Source organism: Microplitis mediator, chromosome 4 (assembly GCF_029852145.1).
Source record: "Microplitis mediator isolate UGA2020A chromosome 4, iyMicMedi2.1, whole genome shotgun sequence".
Lineage (NCBI taxonomy): Eukaryota > Metazoa > Arthropoda > Insecta > Hymenoptera > Braconidae > Microplitis > Microplitis mediator.
Genome location: NC_079972.1, coordinates 3,436,826 through 3,460,553, shown reverse-complemented (window position 1 = coordinate 3,460,553; position 23,728 = coordinate 3,436,826). Strand labels below are relative to the sequence as shown.

Here is a 23,728-nt window from a genome sequence, read left to right as displayed (position 1 = left end):
CCCGGAAAAAATACATAATATGTAATATATATTAGACTGGGCCAAAAAAATCGATAATTTTTTTTTTTTACGATACTGTGGTAATATTATTTGGGATGACAAAAAAAAATTATTGTGAAAATTTGATCGCAATTTTCGATTTTTTGAATGAGCGGGTTTTTGTCTCATAACTCTCAAACAATCGAAATAAACAAAATAGATTTGAATACATTTCTTGTAGGAAATTGAATACTCTACAAAAAAGGTTTGATTGAAATTTTTTTTCAGATGAATCGTTTCCTTATAATCATGCCTTGAACATTGGTATGATTTTACAATTTGATTGTTCAACTTTGAAATTTTGTAATTAATGTAAAAATCAGTTTTCGAAAAAAAGCCATGAATATTCTCAAAGGATATTGAATGCTCTACAAAAAAGGTCTCAACAATTTTTGCTAAATTCACTCCCTCGGAAGTTATTCAAGGTTGAAGTTGAGTCAAAACGACTTCAATAACCTTGAATAACTTTTAAAAGAGTGAATTTAGCAAAATTTTTTAAGAGACTTTTTTTGTAGAGCATTCAATTTCCTACAAGAAATGTATCTAAGTCTATTTTGTTTATTTCGATTGTTTGAGAGTTATGAGACAAAAATCCGCTTATTCAAAAAAAAAAAAAAAAATCGAAAATTGCAATGATACACCTCTTCATATCAATATTAAAGGCTCAAATTTTCACAATAATTATTTTCTTGCTTCCCAAATAGTATTTTCACAGTATCGTTAAAAAAAAAAAAAATAGTCAATTTTTTTGGCCCAGTCTAATATATATACTAAACATATACATAATCAGATATTATCATATATCATTACATATAACTTTATATAACTATATCTAATTATAAGTAAACATGGGCATGTTTACATGTAATTAAGCCGTTTCCCGCTCACCTCGCTGGGAATTTCGTAATGTTGAATGACTATATATTAGGGTGGCGCAAAAAAACCGACTATTTTTTTTTTTTCCATCTCGCATGAAAATTTGTTGGTTTACGATGTTTTAAGAAGCCTCTCCACAAATCAGCTCGATAAAAAATTTTTGAGAGGTCGCTCACGAATTTTGAAAATATAAAAAATGATCGAAATTCGGATTTTTATTTAAAAAATTTTTTTTTTCTCGTGGCAGCAATAGTTTATATTTGTAAAATCATGACTATGCTGAAAATTTCAGCCCAAAATTTAAATATTTAAACGGCGCTCAAGAATTTTGAATGTTTCCGAGCGCAATCTCTTGGACGTTTTTGAGCGACCCTTAAATATTAATAATAAAGCTTCTCGATTTTTTCACTATCAATTTGCATGACAATGAATGAAAATATAACCCGAGAAACAGAAATAATAAGTTATTTACATACTTTTTTATTTTTTAATCCAATTTGTAGGTTTTTTCGCTTATTCAAAACTTACCAAATTTTATTGTTTAAGACTGTCCTGTATATTTTTGGTTATGCAAAAGTTATATTTAAGTGAAATGACAATAATTGAGTTATAAAAACTAATTCAAACTATTAGTTACATATTATCAGTTAATATTCGAAATTCTTGAGCGCCGTTTAAATATTTAAATTTTGGGCTGAAATTTTCAGCATAGTCATGATTTTACAAATATAAACTATTGCTGCCCCGAGAAAAAAAAAATTTTTTTAATAAAAATCCGAATTTCGATCATTTTTAATATTTTCAAAATTCGTGAGCGACCTCTTAAAAATTTTTTATCGAGCTGATTTGTGGAGAGGCTTCTAAAAACATCGTAAACCAACAAATTTTCATGCGAGATGGAAAAAAAAAAATAGTCGGTTTTTTTGCGCCACCCTACTATATATTTTGTTTCAATTATTAATATCAAAGTCCTGGCATTTAATTTTTGACGATAATCGTAAATATTCTCATAGTCCCCCCCCCCTCCCTCCTCTTCTTATGGAAAAAAGGTTGGAACTAACCCCCACAAGAATCGATTTTCTAAAAAGAATTTATGCGACTGATTTTTTCGTATGATAACTAATATTCATTTTTAATTTTAAGTCTGTAGGCCTCTTGGTTGAAAAATGTGAAAATTTTCATTCTTGAAAATCCTGTAAACCCCCGTAATATCAGATTTTGTAAAAAAGAATTTCACTATTGACTATCTCGTATCGTAGCTAATATTCATTTTAAGGCCATTCTTAGACAGTGCCCCCCGCCCACTTTTTAAAAATTTTCAATGACTTTTAACTGTCATAAGCGTATCAAATTATTATGAATTCATTAAAAAAAAAATTAAAGCATTAATTGAAAAAAGGACAACGGATTCATAATTTCGCCGATTTATAGATTTGAAAAAAAATTATTCATACTTGATATCAATTAGGAGTTAAAAGAAATTTGTTAAATAAATTTCAATAAAATCGTCATCTCAATTTTATAATTCGGATCTTTAAATTCTTTTGGCTAAAATTGATTCGACAAATTTCTTTTAACTCCCGATTGATATCGATTGTAAGTAATTTTTTTAAAATTCTGACTTGAAATTTGGCATGCATACTCCTTTCTCAACATAGACGCTCACCAAGAACGGATTTTATGAAACTCTTACTCAAAGTTTATTTTTTAGCAACTTACCGATTCCTCTCTCCTCATTGGCTATCTACCAAACGCGCTTCTCTGATTGGCTAATACCAGATGCCATAGCAACCGTCGTCATAGCAAAATAACAGATTACTGGCGAACTAAAATAATCGATGGTGTAATTTTCTTTTTTAAATCGATACAGGTAGGGTTGTGCGGGAGCGTAAGAAATTAAAATTTTCACTTTTTTTGAACAAGAGACCTACAGATTTTTAATTTGAAATGAAAATCACCTACGATACGAAAAAATCAATGGCTCAATTTTTTTTTTGTAAAATCCATAGTTCATGGGGATGTGCGCCGTCGCAAGAAATAAAAGTTTTCACGTTTTTTGACCAATAGACCTACAGACCTGAAATTACACGATTTGTTTTTTCTTATTGTAGGTAATTTTTATTTCAAGTTTCAAGTCTGTAGGTTTCTTGGCCGAAAAAAATAAAAATTTTCATTTTAGCTCAAGGAGCTCGAAAACAGCGGGAAATTTTGGGGCTGGCCCGCAGGGTTAACCGATAGACCGATTTTTTTTATCAAAAATATTGTTTGAATAATACAATTTCTCAACATTAAAATTACTATCAAACACTTGAAATAAAATTTTTTGTACTTTCAAACAGGAATTTAATTTGATGATGATGATTATTATTATTATTCTTATTATTATTAGTATTTTCAGTACTTTTTAAAATATTAATTAGAAAACGAAATGAAATTATATCATGCTAAATAAAGGACAGATTCATATATATTATGTTCTTTTTTTTTATTTGAAAAAAAAAAAAAAAAGAACGAGCGATAGTCGATAAAATTTATTAAAATGTTAGGGTAGTTCATTTAAAAATATCTGTTTTTTTCTCTCCAGTAAGTATGATTGTCATGAAAAATGCATTAAATATAGATAAACTATGATTTAAATTATAAACAACAAATTGTTGTATTTAATTTTTCTTTTAATCATTTTTATAGTATAACCTCACACGATTCATTTTGTTTCTATTCTTCAGTTCAAAATATATATATTATTAAATATTTAATCATTGAAAGTTTTCAAATGCATTTTACATCAAAAATATTTAATAATTGTTACTATTTTCACTATGAATAAAATGCACGTCAGTGCAAAAAATAACTCATTTTATTTACTGTTCCGGTATTAGGACAACCGAATTCCAGTATTGGGACAAGGCTATTTCAGCATTCCGGTCGTTTGGGTGTCAAAGGAAAAAATCTTTTTTTTTTATATTAAATTTATGAAAAATTGACAACTTTGACTAGTTTTGAATAGGTAAATGTCTATTCTACATGATGTTATATATTATTTTGGTTTATAATTTATTTGAATATTTTTAAAACGATAAAAATCAGTCGTATACCCTTCGTCGTTCCGGTATTAGGACATTTACCTTGCTAATAAGTTTCACTATATTTATTATTGGCGTACTTCATTAACCAATATATACAATGTATACATATTGATTAATGAAGTACGCGAACAATAAATATAGTGAAACTTATTGGTTCTATACTTATGTATTAGGGTGTCCGTTATTTACCAACTTGATTTTTTTTTTAGCAACACCCCTTGAATTTTTCATTTATGAGCTAAAAAAAATTATCAGACCCATATAAGCCCTTAATATTTATATTAAACCGTGCCCCAAAGACAATACATTTCCCATTTGAATAACATGGGGTTTTGACGAGTTTTACATTTAATTTTTTTTCTCCTAAGCAAGCTAATATACAAAGATGAGAGACACATATTTTTGTAGGAAATTAAACGCTCTACAAAAAAGGCTTCTTATGATTTTTTGATAAATTTACTGGTTTAAAAGTTATTTAAGGATAAAGTTAAACTTATAGTAATTTATTTGATATTTTTACTTTGACCGCAAAATTATCATTATTTAAATAAATGTAAATTGTTTGTTGCAAAAAATATTCAATTTTAACTGTGCTATCGAAAAAATTACTGTTAAAATTCGGATAACTGAAAAATAACGTGACTGAAGAGTTGAGTTAAGTTAAACAATTTGCAATTTATCGGGAAAAACATAACAGATTCAATAAACTTTTTTTACATACTGATTAACACTTTGTTTCATTGAACATTCTTTGGTGGCACCTGTAAATATTTTTTTTAATTGTTAAACGCTTAGAAGTAGTCAACTCCTTAAATCCGAAACAGTGCTATTCACTGTTTCACAGCTATAAGTATACCATTATATATTTTTCAGTGGTTTCCACTACATATTTCTGATTTAAAGAGAATGATACTGCAGAAACCGCTGTAAAATTGACTGAAGAATATATTAATACTCTAGCTAAGGGCGAAGATCAAAAACAATATGTTATTCAAATTGTATGTGCTCTCTAAAATTGAATTAGTGAAATTCACTGCAAATTAGTGGATAGTCACTATTTATCCAGCTAGAAATATACCACTAATTCAACCAATGATATATTTATAGCTCGTTTCCAGTGCATATCTACTAATTCGCAGTAAATTCCACTAATTCATTTTTAGAGAGCGAGTATAAAAAAAATTTCCAAATGCGACCAAAGAATGTTCAATAAAACAAAGTGTTAATCAGTATGTTAAAAAGGTTATTGAATCTGTTATGTTTTTCCCGATAAATTGCAAATTTTTTAACTTAACTCAACTCTTCAGTCACATTATTTTTCAGTTATTCGAATTTTTACAGTAATTTTTTCGATAGCACAGTTAAAATTGAAGATTTTTTGCAACAAACAATTTACATTTATTTAAATAATGATAATTTTGCGGTCAAAGTAAAAAAATCAAATAAATTACTATAAGTTTAACTTTATCCTTGAATAACTTTTAAACCAGTAAATTTATCAAAAAATCATAAGAAGCCTTTTTTGTAGAGCGTTTAAATTCCTACAAAAGTATGTGTCTCTCATCTTTGTATATTAGCTTGCTGAGGAGAAAAAAAATTAAATGTAAAACTCGTCAAAACCCCATGTTATTCAAATGGGAAATGTATTGTCTTTGGGGCACGGTTTAATATGAATATTAAGGGCTTATATGGGTCTGATAATTTTTTTTAGCTCATAAACGAAAAATTTAGGGGGCGTTGCTAAAAAAAAAACAAGTTGGTAAATAACGGACACCCTATTATGTATACATCTAATGGTTTTGGTTTTTTAACTTGTCAATATGCATATTAATAGCTTGAAGGTTTAGACGATTGGTTTCTACTAAGACTTTTTTTTCTAACAGCCTTTTTAATTCTAACTGCTTCGTTTTTTTGCTATTGGAATCAATTTCTACTAATTTTTTTTCAAGATGGTATTACAATCGCATTCGCACGGCGCCACTTTTTGAACAGTTTTGACAGAAAACAAAATTTGTCGGATTTTTTCAGTCAAAAGAAAGAAAGTGAATTTTTTTCCAGATTTCTGACGAAATTCCCTGACATTTCCAGTATATTTATAATTTCCTGACATTTTCAGGTTTTCCAGAAATGTGGCCGCGATGAAAATATAACTTTTTACGATCACGAAGGGCTTGAAAATTTTGACTATAATTTTTTGAGCCACTTGAGTTTCAAGGCTGGCCTGCAAGGTCAACCGATTTTTAGATTTTTTTTAAATTTTAAATTTTTTCAGCAGGAAGTTAATAATCAAGAACTTTTTTCCATACCAATTTAAAAATAATCAGACTATAAATTTTATAATAATTAGTAGGCAATAATTGCGCACACCATGTGAGCACAGCTATCACTAGTGCTCAACTACGCGAGGCAGTGCCGTAGTTGGAACATTCAATGCTTAGCACAATGCGCTATAGCGTCGTAACTGGAAAACACCCAAAATTAAACCGACGATATACCAATGGAATATACGACATGCAATTATTCTGAAAAATACATTGTTCGATATATTTTTAATGGACCAATCACAATCTATCAAATGTTATGTCCATTTATTTGTGTCCTTAGTTACTAATAAAAGACATGATTTCTTATTATGAGTTAAAAAAAAAAAAAAATTTTTCCCATGTGCGACTTTCATCAAGGCTGGACCGTACTAACCGAATTTTTGAATTTTACTTTTCTAATGACGTTTTGAATAAGTGTGTGACTGAAATCATAAAAATCGTACGAAAAAGCTTATCTTATGCTTTTTCTCAAAAGCTATAATAGTTATGGTAATAATTATTAATAGACTAAAAAAGTTGGAAAATCAAAACGTGCACAACTCACTTACTCATTCAAAAAGAGAATAATAGATGGCACTCCTATATGCAAAAAAGTTGAAAAAAAAAGAATAATAAAAATGATAAAAAAAAAAAATAACCGCTAAATTTTTTCATGAATTGCCAGTTTTAAGTTTTTAAGTATAATTAAACCAAATAGATTTGGGTAGTGATTTTCAGAAGGTTTCTTCTATTTAAGAATTAAAGTTGTATAAAAAATAAAATATATCAATTGATCTATTCGGTTGTGTATTTTTCAAGTTTTAGTGTTTACCAACATCCGTACATACTGACCGACATCACAGGTTTTCTTTACATTCTTTTTTTCTTCAAATATTATATTTCAAAAAAGTGACTTAAAATTGTGTTTCATTCATTAATAAATTATCTTGCAAATAGTATAAATTTTGTTCTAGTTGAACATATTTGAATAAGGGTAAATATGATTTTTACGTGAGTGAATCAGCTGGAACCAAGTAAGAGTTAACAGAGCACATCTCATTGCTTCGCAATTGAGTTGTGCAAACAAAGTAAAATTCAATAATTCGGTTAGTATATAGCCCAGCTTCAATACTTATGCAATGAAAAAATTCTAAATATCGGTATTATCGAACTTGCTATAACACAAGCAATTAAATTACCTGTAAATTGAGTATCCTTCAATTTTATCTTGAGCAATTTTTAAATAAGGAATATATACTTTGTTAATATCCTTATTGATCTTATCAATAAGAGAAGTGATGCTATTAGACGCATTAGCCAATGAGTGTCCGGCATTTTCAATACTTGCACTAACAACAGGTATCGTTTCGTTCACAGCCTGTTGGATATCTCTTTGAATCTTCAAAAAAGATTCTCTGCCTGCACTAACTTCTGATACAATATTTCCTTCCATGAGTGATGTTATATTACGTAGTGCTAAGGATACATCAGGTAGCTAAAAAATACTCGCATATTATTACTATTAATTTTAAAAACATTATCGTAAACTTATAATTTAATGAAGATGACTTAATTAATTTAAATTTAAAAAAAAAAAATAATAAACTGTAATATGAATAGTTTATCACCTTTGGAAAATATTGGTCCATATACTGCATGTAAAAATATATCATATTTTTATAATTAAAGAACAATTATATTTTAAATATGATTAACGCTGAATTCTCACTCATGGGTCATTTGTTATTGATAAATGATTACTAATAATAATAATAAATAGAGCCAGCAGACTTATAGCGTATTCAGTGGCTTGCTTGAAAGACAATTTGTGTTGAGGCATTTTAGAGCAGAGTTCTGAGCAGAACAAATCAAGATACAATACATCGTATAAGTACGTACTCCAAGCCTCGAAAGCAATCAACTGAATATACCATTAAATGATTTACAAAAAAAAAAAAAAATCTCCAACACTGTATGTACGTTTTAATTACAAAGTATAATATTTAAATTCTGTGCAATTAAAATTTTACTAGATTTTATTCAAAAGAATAGAGTGTGTTTGAGCGAACTAAGTAAACTGAGTAAGATTAATTATAATAAAAGCATGTTTTACCATACCTTACCTAACTAAGTTCACTAAGAACTTACTTCGCCCAAAGACGCTCATAGTTTTATCGAGTTTTGTATACAAATGACCCATATTGGACAATTATTATATTTAAGTATAAGTAAAGGATAAAGATAAAAGCTGAATGTTCATATTGTAAAAAGCTCAAGGAATCATTTCATATGATGAAATCCTACCCTAACAGATTCTCTGAAAAAAGTAGCGTCAAGTACACGTTCAAAATTTATCGAATATTGCATGGAACATAATTTTTCTGCCCTCCGGTCGGAAAGTTGCATCTTCGTTCAGGGCAGCGGCCCGAAAGTTGTCACTTTCCGGCCGGAGGGCAGGAATAGTATATTACATACCTAGGCCAATAAAAAAGAAAGCCTCAGACCACATGTTTGTCAGCCTCGGCCAACAATTACATGTGTTCTGAGGCTTTTCTTATTTTACTGGTCTAGGTATGTAATATACTATTTTTTCATTAAAAAAAAAAGTTATTGTTTTCATCCCGATATCGCGATGTCCGCGTGTGTATGTGTGAATGGTTTTGGTGGCAATCGAAAGGGCGTGCCAGTCATCAACTTATTTGTAAATTTTATATCAATCGATCAAATAGACGCAGAGATATATGAGATAAAGAAAACAAAGTAAGAATTTTTTTTTAGTTTTTTAAAAATTATTTTCTTCTAAAACTCAATAAAACGCGTCGATTGTCGCAAGAGCCTTCTTAATTTGATGGTTCATTAATTTAGATTATATATCGTCAACAAAACATGAAAGAAATTACTGTTCTCTAAACTTTTTTCGGATATTCAATATTTCGAGGTTATGATCTACTTCAAAGTTCCTTTCGCTCTTTATCAGGATTATTTACATTTAGTTCTACCCAAATCTATACGATTTTTAAAGAATAATCTTACACGAAAATTAAAAGTTTCATGTTATTAACTATTTAAGTTTTTTTAAATCTCGTAACTTAATGCAATACATAACTTTTTTTGAGCGCAATGAATTCACAATAATGTTTGCAGGCTGAAAGAGCTTGAAAACAGCGGGAAGTTTTGGCGCTGGCCCGTAGGGTCGACAGTTGCAGTTTTTTTTTTAATATACAAATAAAAAAAAATTTGAGCGTACTGGGTGCGATCTAGTAGGTTCAATTCAAAGCATGTTAATATGAAACGTTTAGAAGATACGACACGACTAAATAATATTTATGCCGAAGAATACGCGGTTCACTGGCTCAAGTCAGTCTCATAAAAGTTTATGTTAATATACAATCATTTCTGATTGGCCAAACACCATGGCGCTATCTAATGCCGCTACGGCGTGTCCGAGCTCGTGTATTTCGTCGAACCGGACTGTAAGAACTGCTCGAACTCGGGTACCCAATTCTAGTTGAACGAAAAACTCGCACGGATAAAAAATTAAAAATAAATAGTTATTCGCAAAGAAATAGTACTTTAAAGTTGATAATATCGAAAACTCATCTTTTCTATTTCGAATTTTTTTTTTGTACGATACGTTTTTTTTCGCTAGGAGTAAAAAACTCGTAAAAAAAACTGTTTTTTTGCAATAACTTTTTTTCAAATTGAGTTATCGAGCTTAACTTGAGCTCAAAAGAAATGTATTTTTATTCTCTACGAGAATATGTACATGTGTACGTAAATATATTAATAATTGGTACATTTATGGCTAATCGTTTGTAAATTTGCGTTTAGGGCTTTAAAAAGTAATAACTTTAAAAGTTTTAAATATTTTAATTTGAAATTTAGTACACAGGTTCTATGATTTCCTCTCTTCAAAATAAGAGTTTAGACGACCTGATCTTAGAAATAGTTTATATTTTAGAGCCGTTTGTTTACCCAGTCACACCGTGAAACGCGTTTTTTGTTTATAAAAAATAGTCGTACAGAGTTTTTTTCCGATAATAATTTTTGTGCACGCTTTAAATGCGAAGCATTTGGGTGGAATTTACTGTCGAATAGCCATCACTTCGCAAATGCTCGTATAAAGTCTTTTTAATATCTCAAAGAATTAGTTGATTGCGTACTTATTAATGATTATCGGAAACTTTAAAGACCGATTAATGCGATGGTCAATTTTTGTATTAAATTTTTTTTTTTTATTATTTTGAATATTTTTTTTAGAAATATTTAAAAATGTTTTTTTCACGAACATTGACATACTTTAAAAATATTCCCGTTCGAAAATATTCGTAAAATATTTTAAAACTAATAGAATATAAAAATTAAATATGGGAATAAAGGATTAGAAGCGCAGTCGAACTGTAATTTTTTCACTGGTTCTGTAGCGTAGCGGTATTATCGTTGCTTTCTCGTTTAGTCTGTACTGAACAGCTCAAAAATACTTTTGTATACCATTGTTTTCGAAAAAACCGTTTTTTAGCATTTCTTTCTCCCACGATATCTCACGATCGAACTGACCGATTTTGATGGTTGAGACGGCAATTGACGTATTCTATTGAGTTCTAGAGCTGATAAGATTTTGGAATTTTTTAGTTCAGTTGCTTCAAAGATGTTCGCGAAAAACCATTTTTTACCATTTCTTTCTCCCGCGATATCTCGCGAACAAATTAACAGATTGAGATGGTTGAGGTCGTATACGACGCGGCTTATAAAGTTCTAGAGCTGATTAGATTTTGAAGACGATCATTCAACTCGTTTCTGAGAAATGAATAAAAAACTAAAAAAAAAATTTTTTTAATTTCCCGCTAAGAAAATCGACGATTTTCGAAAAATTCGGGAAGTTATTGTTTTCACCCCGATTTGCGAAAATCGAAATTTCATCAGATGTCGACGTTTTGAGGTCCTAGGAAGCTATTCTGATTATTTTCAGAACGATGTCCGAGTGTATGTATGTATGTGTGTGTGTGTGTGTGTCAACTCTTTGTATAAGGTGACAATCGAAAGAGCTTGTTGGCCATCAACTTTCCTGAAAATTTCAGATCATTTGATCAAGTAGAGTCGAAAATATTGGCGAATTACAAAAAAAAAATTTTTTATTTTTTTTTTATATTTATCGATTTCTCAGAAATGACTTAAACGATCGACTCCAAAATCTAATCAGCTCTAGAACCTAATAAAACACGTCGATTGCCGCCTCAATTATCAAAATCGGTTAATTCGTTCGCGAGATATCGGGGGAAAACAAATGCTTAAAAACGGTTTTTTTCGAAAATAATGGCATATAAAAGTATTTTCGAGCGCGAAGAGCATGAAAATGTACTGTAAACGATCTGAAACTTTCAGGAAAGTTGATGGCCAACAAGCTCTCTCGATTGCCATCTTAACCATCCAAATCGGTTCATTAGTTAAAAAGTTACAAAGAGTTTACACACACACATACACACACACACACACACACACACACACACACACACACACACACACACACACACACACACACACACACACACACACACACACACGCGCGCGCGCGCGGACCTCAAAACGTCGACATCTGACGAAAACTCGATTTTTGAAAATCGGGGTGAAATCAATAACTTCCCGAATTTTTGAAAATTTACAATTTTCGTAGCGAGAAGTTAAATAGAAAAAAATTTAATTAATTTTTTTTATTTATCATTGTTGAAATAATTGAAAGTGCTAAACTAATGCAGTAGCTAAAACTATAAATTCTTAATAGTGGTTACTATATTTATATTGTGATGATAATTATATCGAATTAGGCTTGCTAACTATAGAAGTATGGTAATCATAACAATTTTCTTCTGGACATGCTGAATAAGAAACTGTTAAATTTACTACCAATTAGTCAACTATACTTTTTTGTTACTGTTAACTTATATCATATTAGTTAACGAAACAGCAGTTAATAGTGGTGGTCTCATTCAACTATGTTTTTTATAGTTCAGAAAACCTGCTTTTTTTTCTCTCAGTGTAATTTTTAATATCTTTGTATAGTAACAAATACTATATTGTATTAGAAAATATACTTTTTTAAATCTGTATTTATTGAAAATACTTACAATAAAATTTACTATACAGATGGTAAAAAATATAATCGTTTTAAGAAAAAATACATAACGCATAATAATTGTTAATATGTATCTTCTTATGTAATAATTACCAACCAGTAAATTTTACTAAATGTTTTGTAATAATTAAAATACAGACTGTATTTATTCATATCTGTTAGTAAATTTTACTACAATATTGTAATTTTACTATATTTTTTATTAATTAAAATAAATGAGAAATGAGTGGTGAGAGAAGTCAAGAACTAGTATCATATAGAACCCCACCTGATTTAGGGTTTATTTTGTTCATGTAATAATTCGCAAAAATCAGACAATTGTTGAATAAAGTATAGTGCATAGCACGTGGGTCAAGTCTTTATCCGTCAAACACAATGTTCTTAGTACTCGTCTCCGGTGCACACAAAGCACTCGCTGGCGCTCGTGCATGTGCACCTAAGACTCGTGATAAAGTATTTTTTTATATTGCTTGGAGTTTTCGAATCCATCAAGCTACTTGAAAAAATTATCAAAATGGTAAGTTAAATAGAAAAAATTGAAGCTGGTTGCATGGACTTTAAGATACATTCACCAGTAATGAGTAGAGCCGGGATTTTTGCGTTGATTCAAAAATAATAACTAATGATTAATGTTGTCAAATTTTTGATATTACGGTGGAAATATTGGTCGTATAAAAAAATTTTTCAAACAAAAGTTGTAGGAAATTTAACTTTATGAAAAAAATGTTTCTTATAGTTTTTTCATAGCACTGATAAGAAAGCCGTGATTTCAAAATTAAGATTTTCATAATTATCAAAAATTTGAACCGTTCATAATAAATCTTAATTTTGGAATTGAGGTGAAAGTATTGGTCGTATGAAATAATCATAAGAGATATTTTTTTTCAAAAATTAAATTTCCTATGACTTTTGTTTCAAAACTTTTTTTATAAGACCAATATTTTCGCCGTAATACCAAACATTCTAACCATTCATTCGAAATTATGGCAAAAATCTTGTCCCTAGTATTGAGCTATCATTTTTGGTTCAAAAGCTGTTTGAACATGAATTGACAGGAAATAATTTTTTGAAAATTTCAATAATTTTGTGCACCTACTACTTTCAAACCAGTCGACCGATTGGGCTCATGTCACCCGAAAAATCTTTCATGAACACAAATGCAATAGCCAGATTTCTAGCCAGAAACCTACTAAAAAAGTCATCGACGTGTCTAGATAACAATAACGTACATCTCTACTAGTTTAAGAGATACAATGGATAGTAGAAGAAAATGGTTAAATTGTACTTAAATAATACTGAAGTAAAGATTCAATTGAAAAATAAACCTGAATTCTAATTTTAACGAAGTAGTTCCATTAAACAAATTTTTTTTGTCTACCATTGTGAGGTATTCAACTTTAAATTTTAGTTTTCAATGAAAGTATATATACGTGTATCCGATATTACTCACTTTGTCAAAGTCCACCTGTATCGACATCTGATTAATTCTATAATCGTGTAATACTTGCTGACATTCATGATTTTTACATGCTGTTAATGTGTCTAACAAACTTTTTTTAACACCTCGAACGACTAAAAAAAAAAATATATATATGTGCATGAAACCATTTAAAGTCAAATATCATTAATAATAAATTTATATGTTACCTATATCTAATTGGCTTGCATTAGTTCTTAAGTCTCGGGTCAGTTTATCTATCATCCGAAGATCTTGTCTAATAGCATCTAAGCCAGAAACAATGTCATTTAAATTAGTCAGTGATACAGCGTGAGAATACGCTGCAAGTTCCTCAGTAACAATTTTTCCACTTGCTTGAAGAATATTATTGAGCGTGATTTTAAGTTCATTATAATTTGTTGTAAGCAGAGTGCTAATTTGTTTTTTAGTTGTGGTAAGATAAAGCTCGACATCTTTGAGATTAGTTTTGGCTCTACTAGGTAAATTTTCAGTGCCCTCTTGCATTTGTTCATTTGTCACAAAAGCACAAACAACACCGAATCTAAAAATGTCAACATTATCATTAGTTATTTTAATTAAAATTTCATAATTCATAGATCCCATAATAATTATAGTATATACAGTATAATCGTGGACACTCCAATCATAAGAATGTTGAGCATTATTTTTCGGCAATGATCGTGTTTTTTGTCAAATGGTTGACTTCTGGCTCCACAATGACCAGCACATCGGCAACAACAAAAGAATAAACCAATAAAAGGAATAATGGCAGCAAAGATTATGCCGATAACAGCGAGTCCACCAAGCCCACCATAATGAGTTACTAGTATTTTCCACTGTTTTATTGGGTCGGCAAACTCCAACCATCCATTTTTTGCTGTAATCAGTCCTATCGAAACAAATTTATATATTTTATTCTGTTTTTAAATTAAATACAAATTATAACTTTACAAAACGCTAATTGGTCTAAGAGCTAATAAGATTTCTACATTAATTGTTCAGGTTCAGTAAAAGGCCCAATATTTTATCACCAAGATGTGGAAATTGGTGTTCTACGTATATGGAAAATGAATGAAAAACAGTGCGAAATATATTACAACACCGATTCAGACCGTTGTTGGTCATTTTTTTTTAAAGTGATGTGAGATTAGCTTAAAATAACTATCAAATAAAATACAAGATCGTTATTTCTTATTCATAAGTAGTTATGAAGATTTCAAAATAAATAAGATCTATGCATCTGTAGCCGATCACAAACACCAGCTCGGTTCTAGTGCTCGATTGGCATGTACCCCTTTATATCCGATTACAGAAGAAAATAATTAATCCGTGAAGCTTGGAGCCGATTTTTATTTAGAATATTTTCATTTTACATTTTTTAAAAAATTTACAATGTATATATTATATTTACAGACCAAGAACATCGTATATAAGCTTCTAACTAAAAGTTATTGAGCTCGCCGAGGTAGTGTACTTATAATTTCGATTTGAATACTTTGAAAACAACAACAAAAATTCTGATTTAGTTATCAGGGCTAACCGTTTTTTAACGATAGAAATTGGAGCAACTTTTTTTGAGCTCGGAGAGTTTAAAAACATCAAAATCTTTTGAATTTGATTTCAAGTATTCGGCCCGCGGGGTCAACTGTTTTACAGATTATTATTTCTATCAGCTCCCATCAAATAATTAATTTACAAAAATTATTGTAAAATTACAGTTTTTTGTAAAGTTAATTTCTACTATAGATTGAAAGGTGGTACAGAGCGAGCTTCGTTTCTGCGTATCAACTTTGGAAGCACTTTTGCAAACAATATTATCGAGTTTTAAAAGCTAGCAACCATACTTTCAATGTTTCCGATCTTTTTATAATTTCAAAGTGTAAGAAGTTTGAAGGTTGACCCATAGATTCAAGCAGTTTTCGTGTTCTTTCCGAAAATAAACCGATTTTTTTGGCTTCCCACTACGAAAATTGAAAATTTTCAAAAAAAAGGAAATTATTGGTTTCAGTTCGATTTACGACAATCAAGTTTCCATAAGATCTCGACATTTCACGGTCCTACACGCGAAAAATAAATTTCGTCCTAATAACAAAAGACGGGATAACGAAAGATTTTGTTATGATGACAAACATGATTAGCTTACGCTAACAAATCAATTTGTATAGTAACAAATGAATTTGTATCGTAATTAAGAAGTCGATTTGTTATGGAAACACATGATGTTTATTATAATAATATCGTCGTGTTTACAAAAATTTTTGTTAATGCTACAAATTCAGTCTGTTACTTTAACGAATCAGTTTTATTATTGGAATACAACAGTTTTGTTACAGTTACGAACTATTGCTTGGCCCAACGAAGAATTTGCTAGCATTACAAAAACATTGCAATCCCAACAAATGCTTTGTTATCCGTATATTAAGGCAGAATTTTGTTACTGTAAGTTATCTTATCTTGTGGTCACAAAAATTTTTTTTTCCGCGTAGAATAAAGACGTTCTAGAAACATGCCACAGTAGTTCAAAAAGTCACTACTTTTGGATTATTTATAGAACTAAAAAAACGTCGATAAAAAATTCCAAAAAAGTACCAAGTTTTTTAACATCAAAATTACGAACGTTCCAAAAAAGTTCCATTCGAAGTTCTAATCTGTCTCATGTTTAGAAGTTCCACATGCGGAACTTTTTTGGAATCTTTTTGGAACGAATTTTTTTACACGGGTTAGCCTTACAATTTTTTTTTTAACATTATTCTATTTGATTACAACCCCTGATTAGAAAATACGATTCGTGAGGATTAAAACTGTTTTAATCGTTTTAAATCATCATGAATCGTCAATTGATGATTAAAGAGGATTAAAAACGATTAAATTTTTAATCGGTTAAATTGTTTTTAATCTTCATGCCGGACCAGATGTTGTAAGATATTATTTTACGATAAAAAACGATTCATGACGATTAAAAAATTCAAATCGTCGTGAATTGTCTTTAATCGTTAAATAATATTGTAATTTCTGGTTCCGCATGAAGATTAAAAACGACTTATGACGTAAAATAATAAATCATCTTTTGACGATTAGAGACGATTAAATGTGAAAAACCATGACGATTAATGATGATTAAATTTGTAATCATTTTTAAACGTCACAAATCGTTTTGTTTAATCCGGAACATACTTGACGAATAAATTTCACAATTTTATATAAAAATCAAAACAAATGTCATTGAATGAAAACAAAAGCTTATGAAAATCTTGGCTTGATTTATACTATAAGAAGACAAGTAATTCCTTAATTACAATATACAAACATTCTATGGGAATTCAATGTTACTTTAACTTAAAAGTTTTTAAAATTTTAAAATGTATATACGAGTAACTTAATAGAAGATAAATAAAAAATATACAAAAAAAAATCATTTTAAAAAATATTTACCTACATCTTGATTATAATGTAGTAAAAGATTTTAGGTTCTAGTTTTCATAAACATTTTGTACATAATCTAATAAAATTGTCAACAATTATATATACGATAGTTTTTAAAAGTTCTTAATATTAATTTAAAAAAATTATTCCGTCTCAATATTTATTTAGTTTATTTACAAATAAACTCTTTTGTTTTCGGGTGTCTACTACTTCTGCTGTCATATTTCGATTCACGTCCATTCAATTTATTAATTTACGACAAAAAAAAAAAAACAATAGATGACATACATTTGCAAATATCATTGAATGTTTAAAACAAAATATTTAAAAAATTTGAATTTTATAATCCATCAAGAATTCATCTTTCATAATAAAAATTGAATTTCGTTTGATGGTTTCGAATAATTTTGAATGATCCTAAAGTTAGCAGACAATTAAAAATTTTTTAATTTTTTTTTCAACAATTCAATTTAAAAAAAAAATAAACTAAATATATGCACAGGTAGAAAATTTAAAAGACTATAGGAGCAATTTTTTAAAAATAATTTTTTTTAATTTGTCGTTTTAAAGAAAAATACAAAATTTATTAGACGTCGGCTAACTTCAGTATCATTAATTTTGAATATGAACCAATCACAATTACGAAAACAATGGACTTACCTTCTGGATAAGCCTGTTTTGACTGAATAATATTTATAAACATGTTAGTGACATTATATAGCTGTCCCATGCCTTTCGGATTAAACTTCGTGGTGGCGTTGTAAGACAGCCCCGTTGTATTCACGGATGTAAAATTTACGGCTTGTGAAGCCATAATACTCTGAAGCTGTTGATCAAGATCTTTACTGATGGCACGCATTTTTGTTGTTAAATCATCTGCTTCGATTTTCGAATCATATCCTGGCAATCCCGCAAATATTGTCACCACTAATGTATGGAAAACCAGCCATTGAAAGCAAATGAGCGATACCATTTTAGAAAAAAACTCGCGCCACTCTGGACGCTCCACAAGTCGTAATCATAGACTGATTGAATACACTGCCAAACCCTATTGTTGCTACTATTCCTACTCCTACTACAAAACGCACGGTACGCCATGAAAAATAGTGGGGGTTTTTGACTGTTGAGTTTACATCTATTTGCAACTAAAACCGAGTATAGATGTCAGCACTTTAGATGCCCATATCTCTAATCGCCACTTTAGCTTGAAATTGACAGTAATTTGACGTTGAAATCACCTTAAATCTGCTGCCCGAATTTGCCGACAATTTGACAGCAAACGTTGAAAAGAAAAATTTGCGGTTAATTTTTCTTCAATTTAGAGGTAACTTTTTACGATAAAAAAAAGTCAGTAATATTCTTTCTTACCATTTCAGAAGGTAAGCAAATTCATACATAACATTGTCTACAATTTGAGAGTAAAAAAATACTTTACAATTTTTCAAGTCAAATTAACAATAAATTGACATAAAATTTGCCTGAAAATTGACGACAACTTTTTTCTAGTCAACTTTTGAAGTGAATTTGCATTCTAATTCGGGTAGTAAATTTACGTGGAATTGTAGAGGAAGTTACATATAAATTGTCGTGAAAAACGGAAAAGTCCGAAGTTAACGGAAATTTGACGAAAATTTCAAGAAAACTTTTGTAAGTAAACTTCTGCTAAAGCAAATTGTGCTATTAGGGAAGATTCTGGTAAGCCTCGGCTGAATAATACTTGCGTGCAAATTGATGTCAATCTACTGCAGTCATCTGAATGTAATTTGATAGAAAAACTTGCCGTCGATTTGAAGTGAAACTTTCACGAGTAAAGCTTTCACTTTTAAGTTAACAGTACTCATTTATTGGGTCAAGTACACTTTACCCTGATAGCCACCTCATCCATAAGTTAACTTCGAGCTATTGCTGTATTCTGAATAGTGATGCCAATTTCAAGGAAAGTGTTGGAGAGCAAACAGTTACCTTTAAGTTGACAGTAAATTGTCTGTAACTTGAATTCAATTTGACTACAAGTGTTACTGTCAGACAATGACGTTAAGTTGATTAAAAGTTTCACTTGAAATTGATGGCAAGTTTTTCTGTCAAATTACATTCAGATTACGGCAGTTGATTTGCATCAACTTGCACGCAAGTATTATCCAACCGAGGCTTGCCAGAAACTTGTCGTTAAGTTAGCCGAAAATGTTTCCCTGCAGAACTTGCTGAGCAATTATATTTAAAGTCTGGCTATCAGGGATGTCGTTATGTCCTCAGTGGCATCAGGTGCCTCTACCTGTTAATTAATTAGTGAACTTGAAATACATAACTAAGCGCGCATTTGAAATTTATATATCAAGATCTTACAACACTTAATGCGTCTTATCAATATTTGGTCAATAATTTAAATAATAAATCGTCGTGGTACATACCTATTGAATTGTATATTGAGACTATACGAAAGTTTAAATAAATAGATAAATAAATAATTATATTGTAAATAGATAATTTAAGAAGTATGTACCACGACGATTTATTATTTGAATTATTGACTAAATATTGACAAGACGCAATAAGTGTTGTAAGATATTAATATATAAATTTCATACGGGATTTAAATGCGCGCCTATTTATGTATTTCGAGTTCACTAATTAATTAACAGGTAGAGGCACCTGAGTCCATTGAGGAAAATAGTGTTGGCTATCAGGGACATTTCAAGTGTCTATCACAAAAAAAAATTTATGCTAGATTTAAATAGCAAAAGTTTGGAAAATCCAAATGAGCATGCCTCAAGCGGTCGTGTCATACACGAATTATTTAGATTAAATGTTTACGTTACGATTTGTTAATTTTTTCATAAAGACTCCTATTTTTTTCTTTTTTTTTGCTTACATTTAAGGAACCATTAAACTACAATAGAAAATTATTATAGAAAATATTAAAAAATTCCCGCGGATAGAATGGAAATTTTTGCTAACGCCATCTAGCACGCTCCGATAGAAGAAGCAGGTCTTCACTAACTCTGTTTATATATTTTTTTTATATATAGCAGCCTGAGATGTAAATTTTTTAGCTTCGACAGTACACATTTTATTATTTTATAATCAAACGAATAATAATAGAGTTGTGGTTTTTTAATCAGTTTGTTAGAACGAATTTACGGATATATTGAAATAAAATTTAAAAGAATTAGTTTTGTTTTTCGAAAGTTATGGAGATTACAAGAAGAGTGTTACATGTATTTTACAGGATTTTTTCTGAAAAATTCATTTTTTATCCAAATTGTGGGTTGGACCAGCTGTTTATTGTTTAGAAAAATGACCATTGATGTTTTCTTTTATTGGGGTATAAAGGCCGATCTACTTTAACCACTATATTATTATTTATTTAAATATAACTCTAACGGACTCCAGTTTATTTATTTTTAGGCGAGAGTAGAGCATACCTACGCTCGCGCTTAAGGCATGCAATATGATGGAATTTTATAGAATTTATTTTATATTATTTCATGAAGTTGTAGGAAATTTTACTAAAAATGGCTTTTCGTATAAGTTCAAATTTTATAAATGAATTTACTTCTGTATACTATATTTATACGAGTTTTACACGGTGAAAATACGAAATAAAAAAATTCACAATTATACTTTTCAACAACTTCATAAATACGGTATAAATAACATATGTATAGATTTCTATTCTATACTAAATAAATACTGTGTTTACTATAAAAATACCAATACCTAAAACCACGAAGACGATGCGATCATACTGAATCAAAGTTTAGGTCACCTCTGTAAATCGTTAAGGATCAATGGCAAATATCTGATAAAAGTTATATTTATACTGTTAATATACTATTTAAATGTAAATTACAACACCTATTTTTTTTTTTTGTTTTTCTTTTTTTTTTAATAAAATAATACAATTTACTTCAAAAATCAAGTTGGTAAGTTTGAAATTTGTTTCTTACTTCAGCAGCCAATTTCATTTCGTCATCTTTACTTTTCAGACATTCTTTCCAATCAATTCTGTCATTCAGATTCAGTAAATTTTGACTAGCTAAAACTTGTCTTCCGAATTGCAATGGAAAGTTTTTTCCAATTTTATGAAATATTTTCTCTCCACTCGGTAGCTGAACGAAAAAATATGTTACCCCTGGTAGAGCAGCTTCTTTGAGGCAATTTATCGTATGAAATTGAATGTTTTCCATTTCTGCTACTTCCTGGAACAAATTATGTAAAAAAATAAATATCAATAATGATGATGAAGATATTTTATTTACTCGTATATAAAGTTTAGATCTTTTACCTGAAATGTCGATTTCAAATGAGGTTCTAAATTTTGAGCAATAGGTATGACTTGTAATTGACAGTGTGAACTCTTGTAATTTCTTTCAAAAAATACTGGTATCCTTCCGGAATGAGAAAAATAACGGGTTAAAATTTCTTTAGCTGTATCTATCTCTTTTTCAATGTTTTCAGGCAAAGTTACAAGACTTTGATAGTGACTAATGGGTAAAATAAGAAAATGATCATCTACTAAACCACCCTTTGCTAAAGTTATATATACTTGATTGCCGATCAATATAATTAAATTTTTATTTATTTCAGGACTCGATAAACAAAACCAGCATTTTGCTTGGTCAAACTCTATTTTTTTCATTTTTTTTCGTTCTCTATCAGCTTCCGATGTACGTTTGTTATTTTCATTCGATCCTAATCCATAGAAATACTGACATGGCTTTTTATCAGCATCTGTACTGAAATAATCTGGAAGTAACGTCCATGTGGGATATGGAAACGGCATTTCATCTGTTGTTCTAACTGCTAAATCCACTAAACGAGTGCGGTCAATAGGCATCAAATTCAAAGCGTATATCCATTTCATCTTCTCTAAATTTTTAATAGATGCTAAGGCAACAAATCTCGTGGCGATGTCAATATTTTCTCCATTTGTAGTTTTATTTCTAAAAAAAAAAAAAGCAAAATTATGTAACTTGAATAACTTTAAATATCTAAAAGATGTATGGATCAATGTAATATAATAACTACCTGTATGGAGGTGGTTCGTAATAAATCTCTTCCAAAGCACTTATGTGATATCTTGGTTTCACTTGGGCAGCTAACCACGCAATAAGTTTAGAACCACGGAAATGTAATTTTTGATTAGTAGAATCAAGGCTATTGATATCAATTGGCCATTGGGAACTCAATAGAATATCGACTCCTCGAAAATCGGGTTGATTTTTAAGGCATGTGTTTCTGACCGAAATAACATCATTTTCAGTCAAAATGATTTCTTTCGGTAAATTTTTATTCGGTTCCTCAATACCACTGACATAAGCAATTTTTAAACCAGAATCGGTAATGTATAAACCACGTTTTCCCAAGTATGTTATATTGTGACAAATTTCAGACCCATCGAAATTAGAATAATGTTCTAAATCTGAAACTCTATTAGGTCCAATAATAAATGTTCGGATTGGAACTTTTTTTTTTCCACTTTTATATGCTGCTAATTCAGTACATTTATCCCCAAAAAAATTTCCAATACAAAATAATAAGTCAAAAGGACCACTTTTTTTTTGAATTCCTTCAACTTTTGAAAATAACAATTGAAAGTTTCCTTGAACATCACCACAAACCAACACTTTTTGTTTTTCACACATAATTCTCAAATATTATATTACGCAAATAAAAACTTATAATCCAAACTTAAATTGGGAATATCATTAAAAAACTTTACCCAATCGCATATTGTGTCAGCTGATTATAAAGACTTTATAGTTATGGTATCCAATACTAATATAATAACAAATCTCATCAGTTGAGGTTATTCACGAGTCATATGACTATTTCCATCTATATTCTATTTATAATAAAAAAACAAATGACTCTAATCTTTATTACAATCAACAAAGGGTACAATCAATTCCTTCTATTTGACGACAAACGCCCCTACCCTGATAGCCAAGTTGGCCGCAAAAGTTGGCATTTCCATAAGTTGACGGCAACTTTCCGAGAAACTTGTTGACAACTTTCAGCTCGTGTAATTATTGCCGATGACTTGTCTACAAGTTGCTCAGAAACTTGGTGACAGGTTGCGGCAGTAGATTGTCGCCAATTTTCTGAGCAACTTGTAGTCAACTTGTGGTCAACAGTTACACAACTGAAAGTTGTCGACAACTTGTCGTCAAGTTGGTCGCAACTCACCCTAATAGCACAGTTTGCTTTGGCAAAAGTTTACTTACAAAAGTTTCCTTGAATTTTTCGTCAAATCTCCGTCAACTTCGGACTTTTCCGTTTTTTACGACAGTTTGTATGCAACTCTCTCTACAATTTCACGTAAATTTACTACCCGAATTAGAATGCAAATTCACTTCAAAAGTTGACTAGAAAAAAGTTGTCGCCAATTTTCATGCAAATTTTATGTCAA

General features: G+C 29.8%; 2 protein-coding genes across 5 annotated transcripts in view; both read right to left on the bottom strand.

Annotated features, from left to right (window-relative positions):
• The window catches only part of LOC130666347 (prominin-like protein), a 41,740-nt gene extending 23,362 nt beyond the window's left edge, over positions 1-18,378 (bottom strand). For 2 of the 4 annotated variants that reach the window (XR_008989657.1, XM_057467232.1), the window contains exons 1-6: positions 17,977-18,378; positions 14,515-14,782; positions 14,082-14,434; positions 13,885-14,006; positions 7,933-7,956; positions 7,504-7,799 (exon numbers count right to left, since the gene is read on the bottom strand). Coding sequence is in view for 3 of the 4 variants with exons in the window: in XM_057467232.1 (XP_057323215.1) it covers positions 7,504-7,799; positions 7,933-7,956; positions 13,885-14,006; positions 14,082-14,434; positions 14,515-14,782; positions 17,977-18,289 (1,376 nt within the window). In the remaining variant the exon portion in view is untranslated. The remainder of the gene's footprint in view (positions 1-7,503; positions 7,800-7,932; positions 7,957-13,884; positions 14,007-14,081; positions 14,435-14,514; positions 14,783-17,976) is intronic. The other 2 variants (XM_057467230.1, XM_057467231.1) reach the window with 2 other exon arrangements.
• Positions 18,379-21,001: 2,623 nt separating this feature from the next.
• LOC130666762 (CWF19-like protein 1) lies at positions 21,002-23,169 on the bottom strand. The gene is made up of 3 exons (XM_057468013.1): positions 22,345-23,169; positions 21,602-22,259; positions 21,002-21,515 (listed from the first exon to the last, which is right to left on the bottom strand). Exons 1-3 carry the CDS (start codon positions 22,959-22,961, stop codon positions 21,225-21,227), a joined length of 1,566 nt encoding a protein of 521 aa, XP_057323996.1. The 5' UTR covers positions 22,962-23,169; the 3' UTR covers positions 21,002-21,224.
• Positions 23,170-23,728: the final 559 nt, after the last annotated feature.

Coding starts and splice junctions, on each gene's coding strand:
- LOC130666762 (XM_057468013.1), bottom strand. CDS start 22,961: ATGTGTGAAAAACAAAAAGTGTTGGTTTGTGGTGATGTTCAAGGAAAC. Junction 22,260..22,344: donor TACGAACCACCTCCATACAG/GTAGTTATTATA, acceptor TTTTTTTTTTAG/AAATAAAACTACAAATGGAG. Junction 21,516..21,601: donor ATTTGAAATCGACATTTCAG/GTAAAAGATCTA, acceptor AATTTGTTCCAG/GAAGTAGCAGAAATGGAAAA.